The sequence below is a fragment of the Melospiza melodia genome, chromosome 5, assembly GCF_035770615.1.
Source record: "Melospiza melodia melodia isolate bMelMel2 chromosome 5, bMelMel2.pri, whole genome shotgun sequence".
NCBI classification, from domain to species: Eukaryota; Metazoa; Chordata; class Aves; order Passeriformes; family Passerellidae; genus Melospiza; species Melospiza melodia.
The window spans coordinates 80,127,022-80,148,342 of NC_086198.1; the positions used below are offsets into that span (position 1 = coordinate 80,127,022).

At 49.4% G+C, this 21,321-nt stretch overlaps 1 protein-coding gene across 1 annotated transcript; it reads right to left on the reverse strand.

The window, feature by feature from the left end:
- Positions 1 to 13,865: 13,865 nt before the first annotated feature.
- Positions 13,866 to 16,324, reverse strand: MSX1 (msh homeobox 1). Its single transcript, XM_063158053.1, has 2 exons — positions 15,889 to 16,324; positions 13,866 to 14,436 (listed from the first exon to the last, which is right to left on the reverse strand). The coding sequence occupies exons 1-2, from the start codon at positions 16,322 to 16,324 to the stop codon at positions 14,006 to 14,008; spliced, it is 867 nt and encodes a 288-aa protein (XP_063014123.1). The 3' UTR covers positions 13,866 to 14,005.
- Between the last annotated feature and the right edge of the window lie 4,997 nt (positions 16,325 to 21,321).

The window sequence follows — 21,321 nt, forward strand, 5'->3', positions numbered from 1 at the left end:
AGCCTTCATGGGAAAGGACAATTTTTTTCCTTCTGTGCTGTATAGCATCTTGTGCTGTATAGCAACTTGTTCAGTGGGCATCTGGTCCCTATTGCAGCTCTCAGATACCAACAGTACAATTAAAACTCCACAGGAATTAAATTTATTCCTGATAAATTACATATTGTTCTTGTAATAATAAATCTAAAGGAATAATTTCATGCTTTCACTCTGTGACCAAAGATATTTTTCCTTGTATGGTTTTTTCCCCAGCCTTTGGAATCTGCAGATGTTCCCAGAACTTTGTGACTAATAAGGTGAACTGGGTGGTGAAAAGAAACCTGTCGTGTTAAGAATCTCCAAGCTCCAACTTCTGTTGTGTTAAGAAGCTCCAAGTCTGTGGAAGCCCCTGGACTTCAGGAAAGTAGATAGGTAAAAGTGAGAGATCCTTGCAGGATTTCCACTTTGAGGAGCCCTTCAAAGTGCTGCCCAGAACCTGAGTCATGAGAGAGCCTGGTCTGGAAACCCTTCTCCAGATGTGCAAATCACAGCTGTGGTCAGTGTGGGCTCTGATGCATTGCAGCAGACCAGTGTGACTCAGCTCAGAGATATCTGGAGTCTGCAAGCCTAGATTGGATTTACTGTCACTGGGAGGGCAACATTTGTTGGGAACAGTTTTGTCATTCATACTGGGAGGTGATGAAATCTTTGCCTGCTGGAGCAGATAATCATCATCCTGTACAGCCAAACCCAGGCTGGGACAGGGAATCATAAATGGTGCTACGCATCCAATCATCGCTGAATCTTTTTTATTTTTTTCCACACAGAGACTCTTGTAAAATTCTACTGTCTTTTTGCTTCTTTCTGAAAAAAAAGATATTATTTCTCTAGCTCCAAGTTATGAAAGCAATCTCACAAATTTTGGTGAGATTCTTCACATGAGAAAGCACTCTGGACCTGATCCCTTAGAGAAACAGGTTAGGACTAACAGTATAAATGAGATACCTGGTTTTCAAAAAATCCTTTCATTTTCTTTCTCATCCCAGATATGACAGGGGATGCAGGAGTCAATATTCTCCAAGAACATTTATATAACTTCTTCAAAAGCAATAAAATGATGAAACCCAAAATCTGCAAATTGTGGTGATTTGTAGTGCTTTGATTTATAGCCCTGTTGGGTTTGGAGTGAATGATTTCTACAGAGACCAGTCCCTCTAATCGGAATTTTACAAGAAACGGATGTGCTAAAAGAAACAGAAAGCTAACAGGGCTTCTGGTTACATTTTCAGCCTGATTTATAGAGCTGTAAAACTCTCTGTATCAGGGAGCTGACACCAATTTCTAGAAAGCTGTGAACATTTGTTTCCATCTGATTTTCCTGCAGGGCTCCTAGGCCAGCTTCTTTCCCAAACAACCCCAGTGAAATCCATGCCAGGTGTTTGAGAGTCTGGGACACTGGTGAGACATGAGAGCTGGCAGCAAAGGAGAGCAAGCCAGTCCTGGAATGTCAGTTTTGGGGACAGAAGTGTGCTTTTAAGGGGAAGGGAAGGGAAGGGAAGGGAAGGGAAGGGAAGGGAAGGGAAGGGAAGGGAAGGGAAGGGAAGGGAAGGGAAGGGAAGGGAAGGGAAGGGAAGGGAAGGGAAGGGAAGGGGGAAGAAAAGGAAAAGGAAAAGGAAAAGGAAAAGGAGAAGGAGAAGGAGAAGGAGAAGGAGAAGGAGAAGGAGAAGGAGAAGGAAAAGGAAAAGGAAAAGGAAAAGGAAAAGGAAAAGGAAAAGGAAAAGGAAAAGGAAAAGGAAAAGGAAAAGGAAAAGGAAAAGGAAAAGGAAAAGGAAAAGGAAAAGGAAAAGGAAAAGGAAAAGGAAAAGGAGCTGAAATGGGAGCAGGCATTACCAGGGTTGGAATGGCTAAGGGAGGTCTGATGTGGCACAGCACGGGATGCTGCAGAACTGAGGGGTGCCTGGTTGAGGACAAGCAGGTGCAGGAGGCAGATGGCCAAGCCTGGAGCTGCAGCAGCCATGCCACTGCAGCACCAATTGCACCCTGACAGAGGCAAATGCCACCTGCATGTGGATGCATTCAGACAGCAGAAGAACAAGGTTGTGAGAAGAGGGAGAACTGGAGAGAAAATGGTCAACAAGCCAGGGACAGGAGGTGCATTCTAGTCGAGGGTGCAGCCTTGGTTAGTGCGCACAGCACAGCACAGGGACGTGGTAAGGCTGGGCAGACAGGCAGAGAGGTGCCCATGAGCTGTGAGCAGAGAGGGGATGGCTGGACAAGTGCCATGGCTGCTCTCTGCAAACCTCACCAGAGCTGGGCTGCAGAGGGGGACATGCACTTATTTAACAGGCAATGCCCATGGCCAGTTTGACAGCAAAACTCCTCAAGGAGAACCAAACTAAACCAGCACATACACCCAGCCAAGAGCAATGCCCAAGATCAGGAAGAGATAGTGGTGAGGAGCGAGACGAGGCATGGATCAGGACAAGGGTCAGGAGAGGAGAGATGCAGTGAACTCACAGGTCATTAGATCACCAAGAACTGTCCTCTGGACCCGGACTGTGATTCACAGTAAAACATCCATCTGCCTCTGTGAGGATGCTAAACTGTTTGACCCACAGCAAAGAAAAGCTCCACAGCTTGGATATTTACAGTTCTGCTCCTTCTGATAGCTAGACATGTGTAGAAATGTTTGTTTTACAATTTCATGATGGAAAGGAAAATGGTGTAGAGGTTCAAACAAAATGATCTGAGGTCTCTTTTGAAAAGGTAAGCTGTTCCCACCCAGAAAACAAATTATGTGACAGGTTTTTACAAACAAACAGTCACAGGTTTTTACAGGTGCTTGAACAAGCGTTCCATCCAAAGAGAGTTACAGATGATTTTAGTGAAAAGGAAAAGAGAAAATTACTTTAAGCCAGCACTTTAAGCCTTGTGGATCTTCAGATCCAAAGTCCTGACCATTCATTGTTCTAAGGTCCTCTGCATTCAAGGCAGGATGCCCAATTAGCAAAAGTTTGGGGATCAAAGTCTGAGTAGGCCAACAGGCAACAAAAAATGGCAGCTTCTGTTGATATAGCATTTAATAAAATGTTCTTACCTTGTTATGCTGTTTAAAGAAACCCTAATCAAGTTGCCTTACTGTATAAAATTATTAAGTATTAAATACATTGTTTTATAAAATGGTTTAGTAGTATGCCAAGTTATTTTGGTTTTAGAGTGTCAAATTAAAAAACAGATACTAATTAATAAACCAAGATGCATTTTATTGCACTAAGTCCAGCTCCAAAGTTTATTACCCCTTTCTTTATTTCCTTTATCTAAAAATAAATGTATAGGTGTCTTAAATTAATTATAAAAATCACTCTTACACGGAGAAGCCCTGATCCAGCAAACACATATGCTTATGAGTAATTTATCTGCATGAGTAACTTCATATAATTCAGTGGGTGAGAGAGAAGCTGTGATCCATGGAGCTCCTAGTGTGGGTAAAGTTTTTCGTGGGCACAACTGTTTGCAGGACAGGAGCCAAGTATAACACCTCTACAAATTCCCATCGAGAAGAAAAGGCAAATGAATACATAGTAAAAAGCAATTACATGCTATTGCATGTTCTAACAACTATATATTCTACAATAAGTGCACAAACACAATTATGGGTTGGAAGATATTCAGGACCCACCCATAACTGATGGATAATGAATGGAGAGGTGGAATGAAATGGAGAAGTGAAAGGAACACAGTGTAACTCTCTTCATGTCTGAGTGTCTCTCTAATTTAGGTGTTTCGTAGATGCAATAGGTATACACAGGACACGTGCAGACAAAAGAAAAGGGAGTTGCTCTCAACTACCGTCTATGGACACTGGATGAAGGGGATGTCTAAAGAGAAATTATTTTGGTCTCTCAATGTGTTTTAGAGCACCTAAGGCAGATGTTTTACAGATGCTCAGTGTGGTCTGTAAGTGAAAAGCAGGCATCCCTAAAGATTAAAAAAGCCTTCTGCTGCTCTCAGGGCCCTGACACAGAAATTACCTATTCATTTTCTATCAGGTAATTGCTAGCCAGAACATTAAAGCTGAGCCAGGTTTCTCCTGTTCCTTATTCTTCCTGGGAAACCCTTGTCTGTGCCCTGAGTGCTGCACAGGGACATGGCTCCCACAGGATAAGGGGGTTCAGGGGTAAAGGCCACTGCCCTGGGAGGTGGGAGTGTTGGCTTTGAACTCTTTGTGGAGGGCAGCCCTGCTTGCTCTGAGCTAGGCTGCTGTGTTCTGTTCCAGCTGTAAATTTTTAAGGGAGTGATGCCCACTGACCTGTCTGATGTGCAGGGCAGCACTTCCCAGCAGTGGAGTGTTGTTTGAGTAGCTTCACACCCTCTCTGTGAGCTGCGCTTCCTTGAGAGAGACCATCATGTAGCTGCTGAGTTTCTGCTTGTTAGGAAGTGCTGTTATGCCTTCAGGAAGCTGAGTATTCCAGCACAGGAGCACCAGCTGGTTCTAGACAGCAGCAAGCATGCCAAATTTCTCTCCAAGATGTAGGCACCTGGGGCTTACCTGTGCCCCAGGACAAGCAGAATCCAAATGGCTATCAGCTCTCCCACAAAGCCAAAACCTTACAACTGGGAAAGACTGGATAATTTCATTTTTGGCCTGTCCACCTTATTAAAATGTGTGTGAATACCTTCAGTCCCCCTGGGCCTGGCTGTGGAAGCATTAAACATTCTGCAAGTTCTCCTTATGAATTGCCAGTAAAATAGATGGCTTGCAAATGTTTATGTTCCTGCACTTACCTTGCCCCTATGAAATAACTGCTGCTGCCAACCACAATACAATGCACCATATGTCTTCTGCAGTGCTCTTGCTGCTGCTCACTCTAAAATGCATCTTTAGGGGTGTGCTTCTACCGGTCCACCTCTCTGCCCCCAGCTGTACTTTGGCAATCCCTACACGGAAGAGGCTGTGTTTGCTCTCTTTAGAGACATGACATTCACTTTTGTTCCACTGCATGCTAATTGCCTGTTTTTCTTTTGCATTGCTTTTTGCCGTTCACATTTCTATGAGTTTGCTCTCCTCTCTGGCTGAATTTTGCTGTCTTATATCCTGCACATCTCCTGAAAGTCCTTCCAGGCTGGGTGCTGCCCCAGTGTGGTAGGAATACTACAAAAGGTGAAGCTATTTTGCCAGCATTTCTTCCTGGTGCATGCTCGGGATGCACAGCTGGTGACTGGGTCTTTTGTTCAGATATATAATATCTAAAGTATACAAATGCTTCTTTTCTGTTTACACAGAAGGGAAAAAAAAAAAAACACAAAAAAACCTTAATGAGCCCTTCCTTCTCATTTGCAATTAAAATTTAAAATAAAAATTCCTCTTCATATCAACACAGTTTTGTGATGGGGCAAGTGCCACTGTTTCCCTGGTGTCATTGTCACCTTAGAGAGTTCAGTGTGCTATGACTTTCTAACCACTTCTCCCTTGCCACACCCTTTTTGTCAGGGCAACCATCAGCAAAGGTCGCAGCTCTAAATCTCATCAGGCAACTGATGCAGGCTTAAAAATGCCATGGCATGTTTTGTGACACATAGCCGAGGGGAATGGGGCTATGGGCAATGGAAGAAACGGGGAATAGGGATAACGAGGAACAGATAAGCTAATACCACCTCTAAAAGCATGGAAATGTGAAGCCACATCTTCAGGCACATTACAACCACTTCACAGGTAATCAGGTGCTCGTTACAGGTCTGAACGTGCACATACCTGAATAATCAGCGGTGCTGCTGCCACTGAGTTTAAATTCGGGCTAAACACAAGGAAGTTTCATCTGAAGGGAGCAGCCAGTAAAAATAAGGGTTAATCATACCTGCAACAGAGAAAAGCTTTCTACTGCATCATCCAAAATAGTGCCCCTTGTGTGTTATTTCCCCCTTTACGCAAGAATTGCTCGACTGTTCTTTGAATGCGAGCTAACTTTGCTTATCAGTACCCAAAAAGCAAGCCCCTGCAGGGTCCCTGCCGACAAACGCTGCAAGGCACTCGTGTCCTTTCCTCTGCCCTGAATGCAGTAATCAGAGAGATGCAATTTTCCAGTAGTGCTTGACAGCTTACATCAAAGGCACAGAAACTGTTTCTGGACATTGAAAAGATAAAATTCTAATACTAACTGATGCCGCCTTCAGTTTTTATTGCAGTTCAGTGTAAACAGATGCTGCTGGTTTTGAAAGCATATGTTCATATCTGTCAAAGTGTGTGCATGGCAGCGGTGATATCTGCCGTAGTAAAGGCTGGAATTTGCCATCGTGTGCATTTTCTTGATTCAATCATCTCTGAGGCACTAGCCCTGTGTGTGTGCTTACACAGATGTCTGTCTTTGCATGTGCACGCATACAAACACAAACACATGCATATGCATGAAATGGAAACTGTAACCCAATCTCAACCAGGGGTTTAAATTAATCGTAATACATACACACACTTACAAACATTGGGCTATATTTAACTTTCACATAAGCAATGCAGGACTATTATCTTCTGAGGAGCTCTGCAGTATATGAGTCAGCCCCAAAGCCTCTTAGTTAGTCCATGGAAAGATGCCACTGACTTTATTGGGCTTTGGATCAGTCTGAAACCAATGGCTAATTCTCTCGTATAATATAACTTTCCCTTCCAGCAAACTTAAGATAAACTTAGATTCTAATTCCAACAACTCTATAATTTTTTCCAAACAAATTCCTTATGGAATGGAAATGCCCATTCTAGTTCTGGGCATTTTTCAACGTTTTCATGTTTCTTTGTTTTGAAAATTGATTCAGTCATGTTAAACATTATGCAAGCTTGAAAAAGATCAAAGTCTCCAACTAGGCAAAGTGAAATTCTCATGCATACATAGCTCAGAAATAAATGTCATTAGCAACTTCAAACTTGGCTAGTATTAAAGCCATCTTTGAGGAAGGGTAAAAAAATCACATTTGGAGAAATTCAGCCTGCTGTTTTAGAGAGTAAGAATAATTTAGGATTATATATCCATCTCAGCTTTCTCATTTTATTTAACATTCTCTACAACTTTCTATGTGCTTTCCACATGTTTCGAGATGGATTTAATTGAGTATGTACTTGAAATTTGCAATTATTTAGAGGGAAAATTAACATGTTTGCACAGGTCTTCTTGAACTAAAGGGAGCACTATCTGAAGATCTACATTTGAACTCTGAGCTATTAAGGCCATTAAATTCATCCTAATTCAGGTATCACACTTGACAGAAAAGTAGTTGTAGTCAAGTAATTTTAAGAAATTAGTCTTGAAGAATCTTTTGACTGCCAATCCTCCTTTGAGTAACCTATAAATTAAAAAGCTGAGTTACAAATTAATTACTAATTTTTCTGAATGTAGATTTTGTACATGCTGTTAACACTTAAGCTGTATTTAAAAAGAATGTGACTGTGCTAATCACTAAAGTAAGTTCACATTTGGATTATTATTTATATTTATATCAGCGGTATCTGATATGATCACTGATATGGAGTCGTCATGCTGCTTTCTGGCTCTGTAGGGTCTCAGCTGATGGGCATCTCACAGGGTACTGGAGTTTGGGTTCCCTGATAAGAGGCAACAGAGAACATCTCTGCTCAGTAACATATAGTCTGCGTATTCAGGTGGGTACCTACAGCCTTAATTAGAGGCAATTAATGCTTAAAGTTCTAAATTGTTTTGAAAACCACTGAATCCTGTTTCTATGTCTATTCCAGTCCCATGCCATATGTATTGTGTTTTGCAACCTTGTATTTTGTTTTGCAAATAGAATTTAGTGTGTATTATTTATGTAGCCTCCTACCGAAAGAGAAGATTGACAATGTCACAGAAAGAAAATTTTGGTCAGACTGACAACATCTACAACATCCCACTGTCTCTTCTTGTGGTGTACCACAGACTCAGTTTTCACAGTAAGTCCAAAGCTCATTATGAGGTTTAGAAAAGCATTTATGGCTTTTAGTGAGTACAGTGTGAGGAGCAGATGCTCCCCAGGACTAATGCACACAAGCTTGCCATAATGCAGGGCAAGTCTCAGAGCCTCCCTTGCTGATGTAAATGGGAACAGGGCCATTGCCTTACATCTAAATGCAGTGTAATGTAAGTCAATCACCCCTCCAGTTTTAAAGCATCCTTACTTCGGTGTTTGTGTTAGCTGATATTTGCATAATAATGCCCAATGCACACAAAACATTGCATCAAAAGAAAGTTGCTCCTTCCCTCCAGCTTGTCTTTTTGGAAATAATTCTCTTTTGCTCTATTCCTGAGACCTCCCCACACCACCTGAAATCTTCCAGCTAACATTTTTGCCATCCTTTGCTACCAGATCTCTTTCCCTCACGCTGCCACTTCCTTTCTCTCTGACATGCAAATGGAACTTGAATTTTAGAAAAACCTTTAAATACTGCCTCACCTGAGTGCTTCTCCTCTTTGTACCCTTGCACTGGGCAGCGACAGTGGTGGTCAGAAGGTCTGGAATGTGTTTGATGTTATGAGGTGCCTCTTTCTCTGATATACATCGCATGCACACCCACCCTGCCTGTTGCTGTGTGCCCGATACAAACACAACAAAAGCATTGCTCAATTAGGCTGAAATTAATATTTAGTTTGGGCTGCATCTTTTTGTGCCTGTCTGAACCTCAGGTCTGTCGGATGCTAATCACTGTGACCCCATTGTCTGCCCCAGCTTTGATGAGAATGGACCATAGATGTACAATCAATCTCGGATTTTAAACTGTGCTCTTACAAAACTCTCTCCCCAGGGTTTGTCTCACGGCTCACTGGCAAGGCCTGTACTATTGAAGCGGGTAGCTCTGGTGGCTCTGTGACACACGCAGGAGATTTCTTTCTCTGCAGAGCTAGAAGAAAAGCAGAGGGTGCTGTTCACATCGCAGTCAGAGCTGGTTGTGGGCCATGGGGACTCCATCGCACCCCGGGCAGCAGCGCAGGGTGAGCCGGAGCTCGGCTCCAGAGCAGGGGGATCCCCAGCAGCGCCACTTCCAGATGAAAAGAGCTTTGCTCGGGGTTTTATTGCACATTCCTGGTCGCACGAGGGAGACTGGGTCCAGGTAGCTGCCTCCTCGCTTTCCCTTTAATCACTGCAGGGTGGGAACCGGATCCCACTGGAGGGATAAAAGATCTCTGAGATGAAGAAGTACAATGGAGCAGAGTTAATGTCGATCGGTTTACTGCTGTAAGCAAATCACTGCCACATCTCTCTGTGCTGCATGTTAAAATTTACAACTCAGTAGTTAAATGAGTCAGAGCTGTTGCTTCTGGTTCTGCCTCCAGCTTCTCCTGCCACATAGCTGGACAGACAATGGGTCCGTGTTGCAGAAGGGGCCTCGGGCCAGCCCCAAGGAGCTGTGTTGCAATGCCCATTATCGCAATGCCTCATTTTTAGGCTCCCTGCTGTGGAACAGATTGCTCAGCCAGGGACAGACACCACTGTGCTTCACATAAGGTGTGGAGAGAGTTAAAAGCTAATAAAATAAAATTTCAGAGGTTCACATACTCCTTGGGTGAGAATATATATATATATTCTACTACAGATACATATGTATAGATTATACAGATATACATTTAGATATAGATAATATGGATATAAATAGATATAGCTATATAGTGGGGGCCAGAACTATGAAAGACAGGAAGAAGGTATCTCTTTCTGCCACAGATTCCCTCACAGTTCGATGCAGAGTGAGTGAACTACCTCATTGCATCCAGGAGCTCTTTGGGTACAGAATATTATATTCCAAGCAGTGGGAGACTTACTCACCAGTCACCATGCCGCTGGATTTAATTTGGACAGCCCCATGACTGCTCTGAGGAGTGTCCTGGTCTCAAGACTGCTTATGCAGCCACACTTCTTGCTCTCTCTGGCCACCTCCGTGTCTAATATAAAATCAGATATATCATTACAAGAGATAAAGAGCAATTACCTCTGAGTCTCTAATAAGTTGGTGATTGGTATTTTCACTTTGCATATAGAATATCTGAGTTCAGCTGTTTACTTAAATTCAGGCAGTACCAAGGAGTTAGTGCCAAACATCCCACTTCTTCCTGAAGGTGTCCAGCCAGTTTGTTCAACGGACCTTTCACTTCCCAGATTTTTAGGAAAAAGGTCTGATGTGACCCAGGAGATTCACACAAAATGATGAGCCTGGATTTAAGCTTATAAGCACTGCTGAGAAGCACTCAGCCCCCTCCCCTTCCCCGGGCCTTTACAATGGATAAGTTAGGCAGCTTCCCTGTATTGCCTCTGATTTCTTAAGATTCTGTTCTCAGGCACAATCCTGAGCAGCAGGAGGCTGCTGCTGCGCCTAACTCACTTGCTGAATTTAGCCTGCCCTAACTTTAGAAAGCAAGATTTTAAGCTCCCACTTTACTTGAGCACTACGGAAAACATTCGATAAAATATTCAACGGGGCACGAATTCCTGTTTCAAGTGAAAGAGTGAATTCGGAAAGAAACCCCCAAACCACAAGAAATTCAGATGACAAATGTACGGTTTAACCAACGATTTGCGCAGCAGGTTTACCCGGTAGTCACCTTCTCTGTAGCTAAAACTGAAGGGGATCCTTTCCGTGCTTTTTAAGCTCCCGGCCCTCGCTGTGTGCCACTCTGTCCTTCTGGCACAGCCGGAGCCGGGCGCGATCCCGCCGCGCTCCCAGCCGGGGCTCTGGAGCCGGTGCCGGGAAGATGCGCCCGGGCGCTGCACCCGTGCGCGGGTAACGGAGCCGTTCCGCTCCTTTGTGGGAATAAGAGCAGAAAAAATAGCTTTTATTTGTATGTGTTTCTGCGCGTGCTTGCTTCCTCTCCGTGCTCTGGCTACTGTGAGCTGTATTTGCTGCGCCCCGTGGAAAGCGTCGCACCAAGGCAGCACCATCGCTTTCCCACGGCTGAGAGCCCGTGGTGGGACGTGGATGTGCTCGGGGCCCCTCCGCTTTCTCTCGTCTGTCTGCCGAGGCTCTCTAGGAGTGCATGTGGAGATATGCATGGAGGGGAGGGGGGTACCGCCGTGGCTGGGGAGGGGTGGCGGGGGAGAGGGGAGTTATTAGGAAACTTTGCTTTGGCTACTCTCTATCCTTGGGGCTGCGTGGCGCCAGCACCCTCAAGTTGAAAGGAAAACAGCCATTCTCACTTCCAACTGCCCACTGAGATCCTTAAGGCGACAAAGACACAAAAGTGAGTTTTATTTGCTGGTAAGCCAGAGGCAAGAAAAAAGAAAAGCCAATTCCCCCTTAAAAAGAGCCGACAAATCCTTTTTGCTCTTTTGTGTGAGCTTTTCCTATTCACATGGAGCGTTCATCCGTGTGATTCCCAACTTATTGTCATTACTTAGTTATTAATTGTTCTCATCTGGGTTTAATTGAGCAACCAAGGACTTTAGCCCAAGGGTCAGGGGGAAAACTTAAAGCAAAGACATGTTCAATAGGAATCCTGCGCTTCGAATATCCACCCCGAGTTAACAAAATGTAAAAAAAAAAAAAAAAAAAAAAAAAAAAAGCAAAGCAAACAGAGACAAAGCGGAGAGATTAGAGAGATTAAAGGGTGCCGCTGCTTTGCCCGGAGTCTCGAGCCGCAGCGCCCAAAGGTGCCGGCAAAGGGGAGCAGGAGGGGAGCAGCGCTTGCGGGGAGCCAGCTCCAGGCTGTCCTCCCTGTTTAAAATCTCTCTCGGATTTTAAGGGCATCTTTACAGGATAAACCCGGCCTCCTGAGCGATTAGATCTCCCCAAACCCGCGGTCTAATCGCGCAGAGGCTAAGTTAGAGAGAGAGATAAGCTGGAGATACCCAGCCTTTTTCTGCCAGAGACACAACGTGGGAAAAAGTCGGCACAGAGCTTTCCCGCTCCGGCGCGGCGTTGGGCGCTGGGGTCGGGATCACAGACACTGCCATTTGCACAGAGAAAAGAAATGATAGGAAAAGAAAAGGGTTAGGAAAAAAGTACAGGAAAAAAAAAAGGCAAGAAAAGAAAACAAACAACCACAAAAGCCCCAAACTCACGCCAGCTAAAAAATTACTGGGCGGCCAGAGCCGAGCGAGAGAAGGGGGATTAGAGCAGCGAGCTCTGGAGAAAGTGACTGTGTTCAGGTATGTTGTTTCGCTGAGTTATTGAAAGCATCATTGATACTTAGGAGATGATAAAAGTCCTGCCTCGCCCCCAGCTACAGTCTCGCTGGAGCCACAGTGCCTGCAGAAGATTGCCGAGCCTCATTACAGCAATTATTTTCCTTCTAACTTTGCTTCAACCTTAACGTTTTAAATTGCTGGAAATGAAAGCAGCGGGGTGGGGGGTAGGGGGAAAGACAGAAAGAAAAATAGAGTCCAAATTTCTCAGAGGCTATTCCTTGAGCACAAAGATAAAGCACGAAAAAAAAAATAAAAGGAAAAGGAAAAAAAAAAAGAAAATGAGGAAACCAACTCTCTCCCTTACCCGAGGGATTTGTCAAACCAAAGCGGGTGGAGCAGCGCACTGAGGGGGCTCAGGGCGCAGCCGGCGGGGACGCGGCGAGGCGGCGGCGCCGGTGCTGGCGGGAGCGGCAGGCGCGGAGCCGGGGCTGCGTGTCCGCCGGTTTCCTCCACGGGGCTCTCAGCCGTCGCCAGCGGCTTCCTCGGAGCCGTGGTCGGCCGGGACGGGTTTCTAGCGGAGCCAGCCGCTGAGAACGGCGGGGTGTTCGAAAACCCGAGGGTGAGCAGGAGACACGGCGCCGAGCGGTCCCGTCCGTCGGTCCCGCGGGTGCCGCCGGGCCCGCGGTCCTGCCCAGCGCCATGGTCCCCACGCCCCATCGGCTCCGGTGCTGACACTGCCTCGCCATTAGCATCCTTTATCCCCATCTTCAGCACCAGCCGAACCGCGACAGCCCCTCTCGTCCCCACCGCCCCAAACCCCGGTGCTCCGTCCCCCCGAGTCACATCGGCCGGCAAATGGAGCTCTGGGGAAAGCCCCTTCTCTCGCACCACGCTCGGCTCTGAGGCGTGGGACACGTCAGGCCCTCCCCAGTCTTCACGGCCAGCGGGTCTGCGGCCGGGACCCTCCCAGGCACAGGGACCGGGCAGGGAGAGGAACAACTTTTCTCTTTCCTAGGGCCAAGGAAACCCGGCCGGTCCCGGCGCCGCTGGGGGAAGCAGCAGCGATCACATGCACCTTCGGGGCAGGAATGCAGAGGGAACTGCTGGCCAGGAGCAGGGGGGGAAAGGAGGAAACCTCAAACAGCTGTGAGGACCGGGTAGCTCCGGGATACACAGAAAATTGAAAACTCAGCTGCTGTCTGACCATCCAAGGCTGAAGTCTCCTGGAGAAGAGGGAAAACGGCTGCTTAGAGCCGGTCCCTCTCTCATCCCCTAATACACGAATTCAGTATCTTCTTCTGTCACACCCCAGAGGGCAAAGAGCAAATAAATTGCATCAAACAGTAGCTTAAAATTAATTTATTTAACAAATATAGCTATAATATAAATGATAATAAAATTTCAAATATACAGTATATTACATAGTACACAGAGCCCCTTCCAAAGGAGCTGGTGAAGGAGCAAAGAAGGTAACAGACAACACTGTTACACGGGAATGGGAAAGGCTGTTGTACACTTCTGTCTCTTGACCTCGGCCTTGCAGAAAGTAAGAGAAATGTCCTGTCTTTCAGTCCCCTTTTTCCATCTCTTCCACAGTTCCTTCCCCTGCGTCAGGGGGCTCTCTGCAGGCTGCCAGCTGGACCCAGTAAAGCAGGACACATTCGGCCCATCACCACGCTGCATCTGGAAAAAGCTGGGGCAATGCCTCAGGTGTCTGCCAGCTCCCCAGGACTGCTGAGGAGACCAGAACAGTGCTGGGATAAGGGCTCAGCATCAGAGGGGGAAGCAGAGAGGTCAAGCAGAGCCAAACTGGAGGAGTCTCTGCCATAGGCTCCACGGGGAAGTCCACAGAAAAGGGCCGGAGGAGCAGGGAGGGAGTTTGTGTGGAGCCAGCGGGAGCAGACAGTCAGCAGGGCTGGGCTCGGCTCAGGCTCTATGTGAGGTGGTACATGCTGTATCCCACATGTGCTGTGTACAGTCCCACAGGAGCCACGGGCAGCCCTGCCCGCTGAAAAGGGCTGGAGGCACCGTACAGGGACGCGCCGGCCACGGCCGGGCCGCCCAGTGGGAAGGAGATGCCAAAAGCAGCAGGCGGGAGCATGGGCTTGGCTGCCATCTTCAGCTTCTCCAGCTCAGCCTCCTGAAGCCTCTTGGCCTTGGCGCGACGGTTCTGGAACCAGATCTTCACCTGGGTCTCGGTGAGGCTGAGCGAGCTGGAGAACTCGGCGCGCTCGGCAATGGACAGGTACTGCTTCTGCCGAAACTTCCTCTCGAGGGCCAGCAGCTGCGCCGTGGTGAAGGGCGTCCGGGGCTTCCTGTTTGTCTTGTGCTTGCGCAGGGTGCAGGCGGGCGGGCTCAGCCGTCCTGTGCCCGGGAGCAGCCGGGGAAGAGGGGAAAGGAGAGACACCTCTGTTAGCAGCGGCCAAACCCCACAGCCTGCAGAGCCCCCTCCCTTGTCAAAGCTGAGGTGGAGAAAGGGAGAGGTAGGGTCCCACTTCAAGTAAGGTGCCCCAAATCACCAGGGTTGCCTGGGGCACACTGAAAATTGCCGTCTCCCTTTCTAAAAAAGAGAGCTGTGCTTCGCATCAGGAAGCTCTGACTCCATTGAAAATGCCCGGCAACGGGCAGGAATCAGACACCCACAAACCCTGCACCTCCTGCCTTCACGGCTACCTTGGCTCATGCACAGGAGACGCAAATAAAGGGAATGGCCTTCCAAAAAGAAGGAAAAAACTCCTGTTTTTTTTTTTTTTTTTTTATTGGATTACAGGAAAAAAAATAAACAAAACGGGCTGGCTTCTCAGTCTCACACCCTCTTCATTAGGCCCCTGGGAACCGGATTAAGCATGTAATTAATTACGAGGTCTGAATTGACACTCATGCTGTATCTACCACTCTTCACTGGCCTGCTCCTCTCCTCTAACTTAACATTTCTAAGGGTCTCCAACATCCATCTGTCCCGGTTTACTTAGCAACAGCAAATTTAACTTTGCAATTTAAATAAATTAAACCACTGCTTTGCTCTACAGAAGTCCTGTCCGAAAACCTGCCGTTTTCCAAGGGACAGAGAAAGCAGCTCTGTTTGCAGCTTTGCTAAGGGCACCCCAAACGCTTGGAGATCCTCAGACCGAGGTCATCCCTTTGCACGGGATCGCTGGCAGGAAGGGAGGGCGGCCAGGCCGAGGGCACCCGGCCCATACTGCCCAGACCCGGGCTCGGCGCAGCCACTGGAAATTACCGGCCTTCTCTGATCTCGGCTCTCACGCTGTTATTCGTATCAATTTAGCTTTCTTTGCATTAAAGCAGGAAAACATCACTGATTATGACTCTTCGGTGTTTGGACGTGCACGATTTAAGACACCACCCGGTGGGGCTGAAGCCCGCAAAGCTGCCGCTTCTAAGAACCCGGTCTGTGCGCATCCTTAAGGAATTACTTGAGCCACTTTCTGACGAGAGGCTCAGTAATGTTGAGTCAAAATTTACATAGCTAGTTCGAGCCCCAGGTTAAATTAACAGGCTGACCGCGTTGCTTTTTCTTCTCACCCCCCCCAGTTAACATTTGGCACGAGATGTCAGCCTGGCACGGCCGCTCTTCCTGTGCGCTCGCAGCCATCCTACACTCTCGAATCCGTTCAGTACTTTGGACGGATCGAAGTGGCCCAGAAAAGTGCGAACCGCACGGAAAAATATACCGGGAGAGGCAGGCAGGGCGAAAGCGACAGGAAAGCCCCGGTCACCCGCGCAGCTTTGCCCTCGGTCCGTCCGGCCCCGCGGAATGTCGCAGCCAGCCCGCAGAGTTCCCATCCCATTACTTACTCGGGGGAGGCGGCGAGAACCGTGGGGTTTGCATCCAGGGGCTCCGCTCCTGCTTCTCGGGGCTCTCCGCCTTGACGAGCGTGTCCTCGGGCAGCTTGACCAGCCCCCCGACGGAGAAGTGCCCGCCGAGGGGCAGCGGGGAAGGCGGCGCCTCCGCCGACAGCGCGCCCAGCCGAGGGCTGAGGCTGGCGCGGGAGGCCGCCCCAGCGCCCTCGGGTCCGTCCCTGCCTCCCGGCTTCCTGTGGTCGGCCATGAGCGCCTCCACGCTGAACGGCAGGAGGGATGGGGAAACCTTGGGCTTGTCGCTTTCCTCCTCCCCGCCCATCGCCGCCGCGACGGGGAGCGCGCCGCCGCCGGGACTGCTGAAGGCGGATGCGGGCAGCTCGTCGCTGCGGACCCCGGTGGGCGCGGCGGTCATATCCACAGCCGGGGCCATGCAGGGGCAGCCGACCGATGCCACCGCAGCGCCGGGCGGGAGCGATCGGCACCGCCGCTCATGGGACCGGGGGGCGCAGGCAGCCGACAGTACGCTCCGGCACCGCGCCGCCGGCACCGCCTCATAAAGCGGCGCGCGGGCGGCTCCGCCCAACCGGCGCGCGGGGGGCGGGGCCACACCGCCCCATTGGTTGCGGCCTCGGCGGCGCGCGGGGGGGCGGGGCTCGCGGGACGCTCCGACGGCAGTCCCGGCCCCGCCCCTCCCCTCAGCCCTCGGTTCCGCTCCGCGTCCCCTGGGCCCGCTCCACGCCCCGGCTCTCGACTCGGGACGGAGAGAAGGGAGCCGGGCAGCCGGCGCAGCCCTCCGCTGTGGAGATGGGAAGGCTCAAAACTCGGGCAAAGATGCCGGCCTTTCTGTTCGTAAAGAACAAGGGAGGGAGCCCGAGCCCGTTCTTCTTCAAAACTAGCAAATACCGAGCTGTCCCGAGTGTGACCTCTCAAAGGGAAGAAGACCCTACCCGTTCCGCTGTCGTTTTGAGTTTTTTTTTGGGGGGGTTGTTTGTTTGTTTTTTGGTTTTTTTGGGTTTTTTTTGTTGTTGTTGTTGTTGTTTTATTTTGTTTGGGGTTTTGTTAGTTTAGTTGGTTGGTTGGTTTGGTTTTTACACGATCGCCGGCCCTGCAGTGTGTTCGATGTGACCGCGTTTATATCCGTACCCACATACACAACGCATAAATTGAGCCACTTCTTATGGCATAGATGTGTGCGTGTCTGCAGATAACGAAATGTTCGTTCACTTAAAAAGGAACATATAAGCCCCTGAGCCCTTAAAGTCCTGGCTATTTTGTTTTGTTAATTCGTTTTACGATCTCTTATCCCCGCGCCCAGGACGGATGTGCAGTAAAACGGAGCCGCTCTCTAATAACGGGATTGGCCGCTCGCTGAGAAAAGTTTATTGATAGCTGCAGGGCTCTAATCTCCTCGGAACACAAGAGCCTCTTGCAGTCATTTAAGGGCAATTATCTAAACGGGGAGGGACAGCGAATTCCCTTTCCTTTTAACTGGACCCTATAAAGATGGTAGATTAGAAACATATAGATTATGAAATGAATTGATATAATAGACATTTTACTAACTGATAAGCAACAGGATCTGACTGAAATGAATTGTCCTGCGCGCAGCTCCACACACTTATCTCACACACGCGTGAGCACATGCCCTAGCGGGGTGTTTCCTGCGTCCCGCACATACATCGCACCCCGTCCCGCATGTGCTGGGCTCACGGAGGGTCCCTCTCACCCGTGGAGGTGATCTGGAGGCGGTTTGCGGGCTGCTCCCGCAGATTCCTGTACATGAAGGTGAACGCGCTTCGCACAGACATATAGCTCACGCTGGTACCTCCAGCTGCCCTCCTGCTCCGTGCCGCCCGCTGATCGCTCCTGCCCGGCGGGAGCAGCGGTGGCGCCGCCCAACCCAGGCCGGCTCCGGGCCCCGCCGGTGCCGCTGCCGGTGCCGGTGCCGGCGCTGCCCGCAGCCTCCCCCGCGCCCCATCGGGCCGGGGTGCCGGGTCGGGCCGCGTCGGGGAGAGGGGGTGGGGGTGCTCGGAGAAGCGGCTGCATTGCTAATTGCGAGAATAAACAATCTGTCACGATTAGTCAGTGCCTCTAATAGGCAGACAAGTGATGTTGTTTTTAGGCGCCAGCAGCGGTCTGATCAAAGGCTTCAGCTGGAGGGGGACTATTGAGGACGTTAACCCGCATCAAGGGAGCAAGGCGCCTTAGCCCTGGGACATCGGCACATTCAGCCCGACAAAATTAGTTTGCTCTACCAATCACAGGACATTTTCCCAAAGCCCGGTACTCGTCTCGAAGATGCACCCCCACCCCACCCCGACTAAGAAAACACGCACACATATCGATGCAACGTGTTTTCCCGTGTCACGGTGTCCCCTCCACCCGATCCTACAGGTAGGATCTTGTTTTGTTTGAGTTTTTAAATTATTATTATTTTCCCCCTGATTCCAAACTTCACCACGCAAAAGAAGAAGTGATATATTTATTAGACCTCGAGGAAGCCGCTGGGCTGAGTTCAATCTGGTTGTTTGATGGCAATATGAAAATTGAAATTATAGCTGCTGGGTTTTTCTCCCTTCCTCACTTTTCTTTTGCACAATGATTTGAGCACTGGGATGTTGCTAAGGTTTGAAGAGATGCGTGTGCGTCCCATACCGGGAGCGCGATCCCGCTCTCATTTAGAGTTGACAGAATGAGATAATTAGCTCTTTATTTATCTCTCAGCAATGAGCGCTTTGTGTTTACATTTCTGTCATACTCGCTGGTATTTCAATCACTGTAGCAATCACTACAGCAAGGACTTGATTCTAATTCACATGCTAGCTTTTCATCTGTTTGGCTGGAAACGAAATGCCAGCAAAGTTTCTTTCGTTTCTTGCTCATTTTTTATTTCCCTTCTTTCTTAATGAAATCTACAAGTTTTAAGTTTGGAATGGAGAAAATAAATTTATAAAACGAAATGTCCCTCAAGGTTGACTTCTGTGTTCAGAGGGAAATTTTTAGTTTCCAAACTCTTACTCCCTTGCTCGCTACAGTTTAGGTGACTAAAACACCACCGGATTTTAGGAAATTTTTAATACCTGTTTCATGTTGCTGATACTCTGGTTTGGTTTTAGGTGCCTCTCTTATGTTCCGCCCTGGGCTGCAAGAAAAATCGAAGTGAAAGGGCAGAGGGAAATAGGTGACTTTATTGGTGCTTGTTCCAGTCCGGTGTTTTTATTGGGAGCCGTGGCGTTTCCCCGAAGGCAGTTGTGCTAGATAACAATATTGGGCAATTAGCATCTTAAACAGTCCCGTTTCAGTATAATGAATGTGCTAGGCAAAGCCATTACCCATAGCATTTTATTTCGGTGGGAATACAACAAGGGCTGGGAGGAGTGCGTGGGGGATGGGGAGAAAGGACAGGAGGCAGAGCTAAGCCAATTCAGGGCATTGTCTGACTTTTGTAAACGTTATCTTTGACTTAAAGGCAGAACTCAGAAAGGAGAGGGGTGTTGTTGTTTCCCTTGTTTCTACTTTATTTCTCCCGAGACAGCAGCTCTTCGGAGACCAGACGGTCCGGCAGGGCACGGGCCGGCTCTGGGGACGGGCAGCTCCGGGGCAGTTCAGCCGCGCCGGGCACCGCCTGCGCGCTCCCTGCGCGCTCCCTGCGCGCTCCCTGCGCGCTCCCTGCGCGCTCCCTGCGCGCCCTTCAGCCGCCTTGCTTCATCTCTGCGAGACTCAGCCCTGGGGGCAGAGAGCCAGAACTGTCGCAAGTGCTAAAATGTCCCGTGGGCTTTACAAGCCCTCAAAGCCCTTCAAGTGCTCAAAGCCCTCCCTGATTCCGTCGCTGGTTTCCGAGTGTCGGCAAAAGGCGAAAACACCTCAGTTCTTTGCTTTTTGTCTTTCCCAACTCCGTCCCCCCCTTTATTTTCATTTTCTCTTCCTCTCTCTCTCTCCCTAATCCTTTCTGTCCAGATTAAACATAATCCAAACTACTTCCAAGGCTTCAGGGACCTGGGCTGGTCCTCGGGAGGTCACCAGGAGCTGTTTGGATGGCCAAACTCCAGTCGCCGAGGCGTCCCCGGCTCTTTGAGGGTCGGAGGAGTCGGGCTGAAAGGAAGGCACTATTTCAAGTGGCCTAAATTAATTTGATCGCGACATTATGATGCACTTGGAAAAGATGAAAGAAAAGGCTGGCCGTCTCCTCCAAGATCTCTATAATTATAGATAATATATCCTATTTCAAAGCAATTAGCTCAATCAGGCGTAACGAGGCACTTTGCTGCCAGGGAGTAACAATGCCTTACGGTTATTTAAGCTTCAAGATGTCAAGCAGACTTCGAGACTCTGCTCTGCCCAAAAGGGAACTTGGCTGCCTTGGTGAAAGCCCCATGGCTAAGGCACTGGTTTCCCTGCAGTGACAACACCCCTATTAAATTTAATATATGCTTTTAAAGCTCTTGCAAAGGTGTCGACTCTGCTGGAGAAGAGCACCGTCCTCCAGGTGCGTTTGGGGCCGGCGCCTGTGTGGCATCACCTCTGCCCCTGCCAGCCCTGCCTGCCTCACGTCGGCGGCTCGCTCCGGGATGCTGGTGCTCTCCGAGCCTTTCCCCACTCGGTACCTTTCTCTCGTTGGCTTTTCGGGGTGGTTCCTGCTATGTCTCACGGAGTTCTGCAGGAGCAGTCGCTGATGGGGCGCACTGGTGGATTCGCTGTCCCCAGCCCCAGTACAGACCTCCCTGCCGACTCAGCGCCTCCTCCAGCCCCCAGAGCTTTACCCGACCCTCGCCTCGATTTTTAGCTGAAGCGCTTGCAGATGGCAAGATCGCTGTCGAGACCCCCGAGGGCATTGCGTTCAATGTGTGCAGAGGGGACTCTGCAGTAACACCGAGCCCGCCGGGGTGTGTGAGGGAGCTCTGCAGTAACACCGAGCCCGCCCGTGTATGAGGGGGCTCTGCAGTAACACCGAGCCCTCCCGGGTGTGCAGAGAGGGCTCTGCAGTAACACCGAGCCCGCCGGGGTGTGTGAGGGAGCTCTGCAGTAACACCGAGCCCGCCGGGGTGTGTGAGGGGGCTCTGCAGTAACTCTGAGCCCGCCCGGGTGTGTGAGGGGGCTCTGCAGTAACACCGAGCCCGCCGGGGTGTGTGAGGGAGCTCTGCAGTAACACCGAGCCCGCCGGGGTGTGTGAGGGGGCTCTGCAGTAACTCTGAGCCCGCCCGGGTGTGTGAGGGGGCTCTGCAGTAACACCGAGCCCTCCCGGGTGTGTGAGGGGGCTCTGCAGTAACACCGAGCCCGCCCGGGTGTGCAGAGAGGGCTCTGCAGTAACACCGAGCCCTCCCGGGTGTGCAGAGAGGGCTCTGCAGTAACACCGAGCCCGCCGGGGTGTGTGAGGGAGCTCTGCAGTAACACCGAGCCCGCCCGGGTGTGTGAGGGGGCTCTGCAGTA

Excerpts from the sequence above, each read along its gene's own strand:
- MSX1 (XM_063158053.1), bottom strand. The coding sequence starts at position 16,324 with ATGGCCCCGGCTGTGGATATGACCGCCGCGCCCACCGGGGTCCGCAGC. Across the intron at positions 14,437-15,888 it reads GTTCTCGCCGCCTCCCCCGA|GACGGCTGAGCCCGCCCGCC; the intron begins GTAAGTAATGGG and ends TCCCGGGCACAG.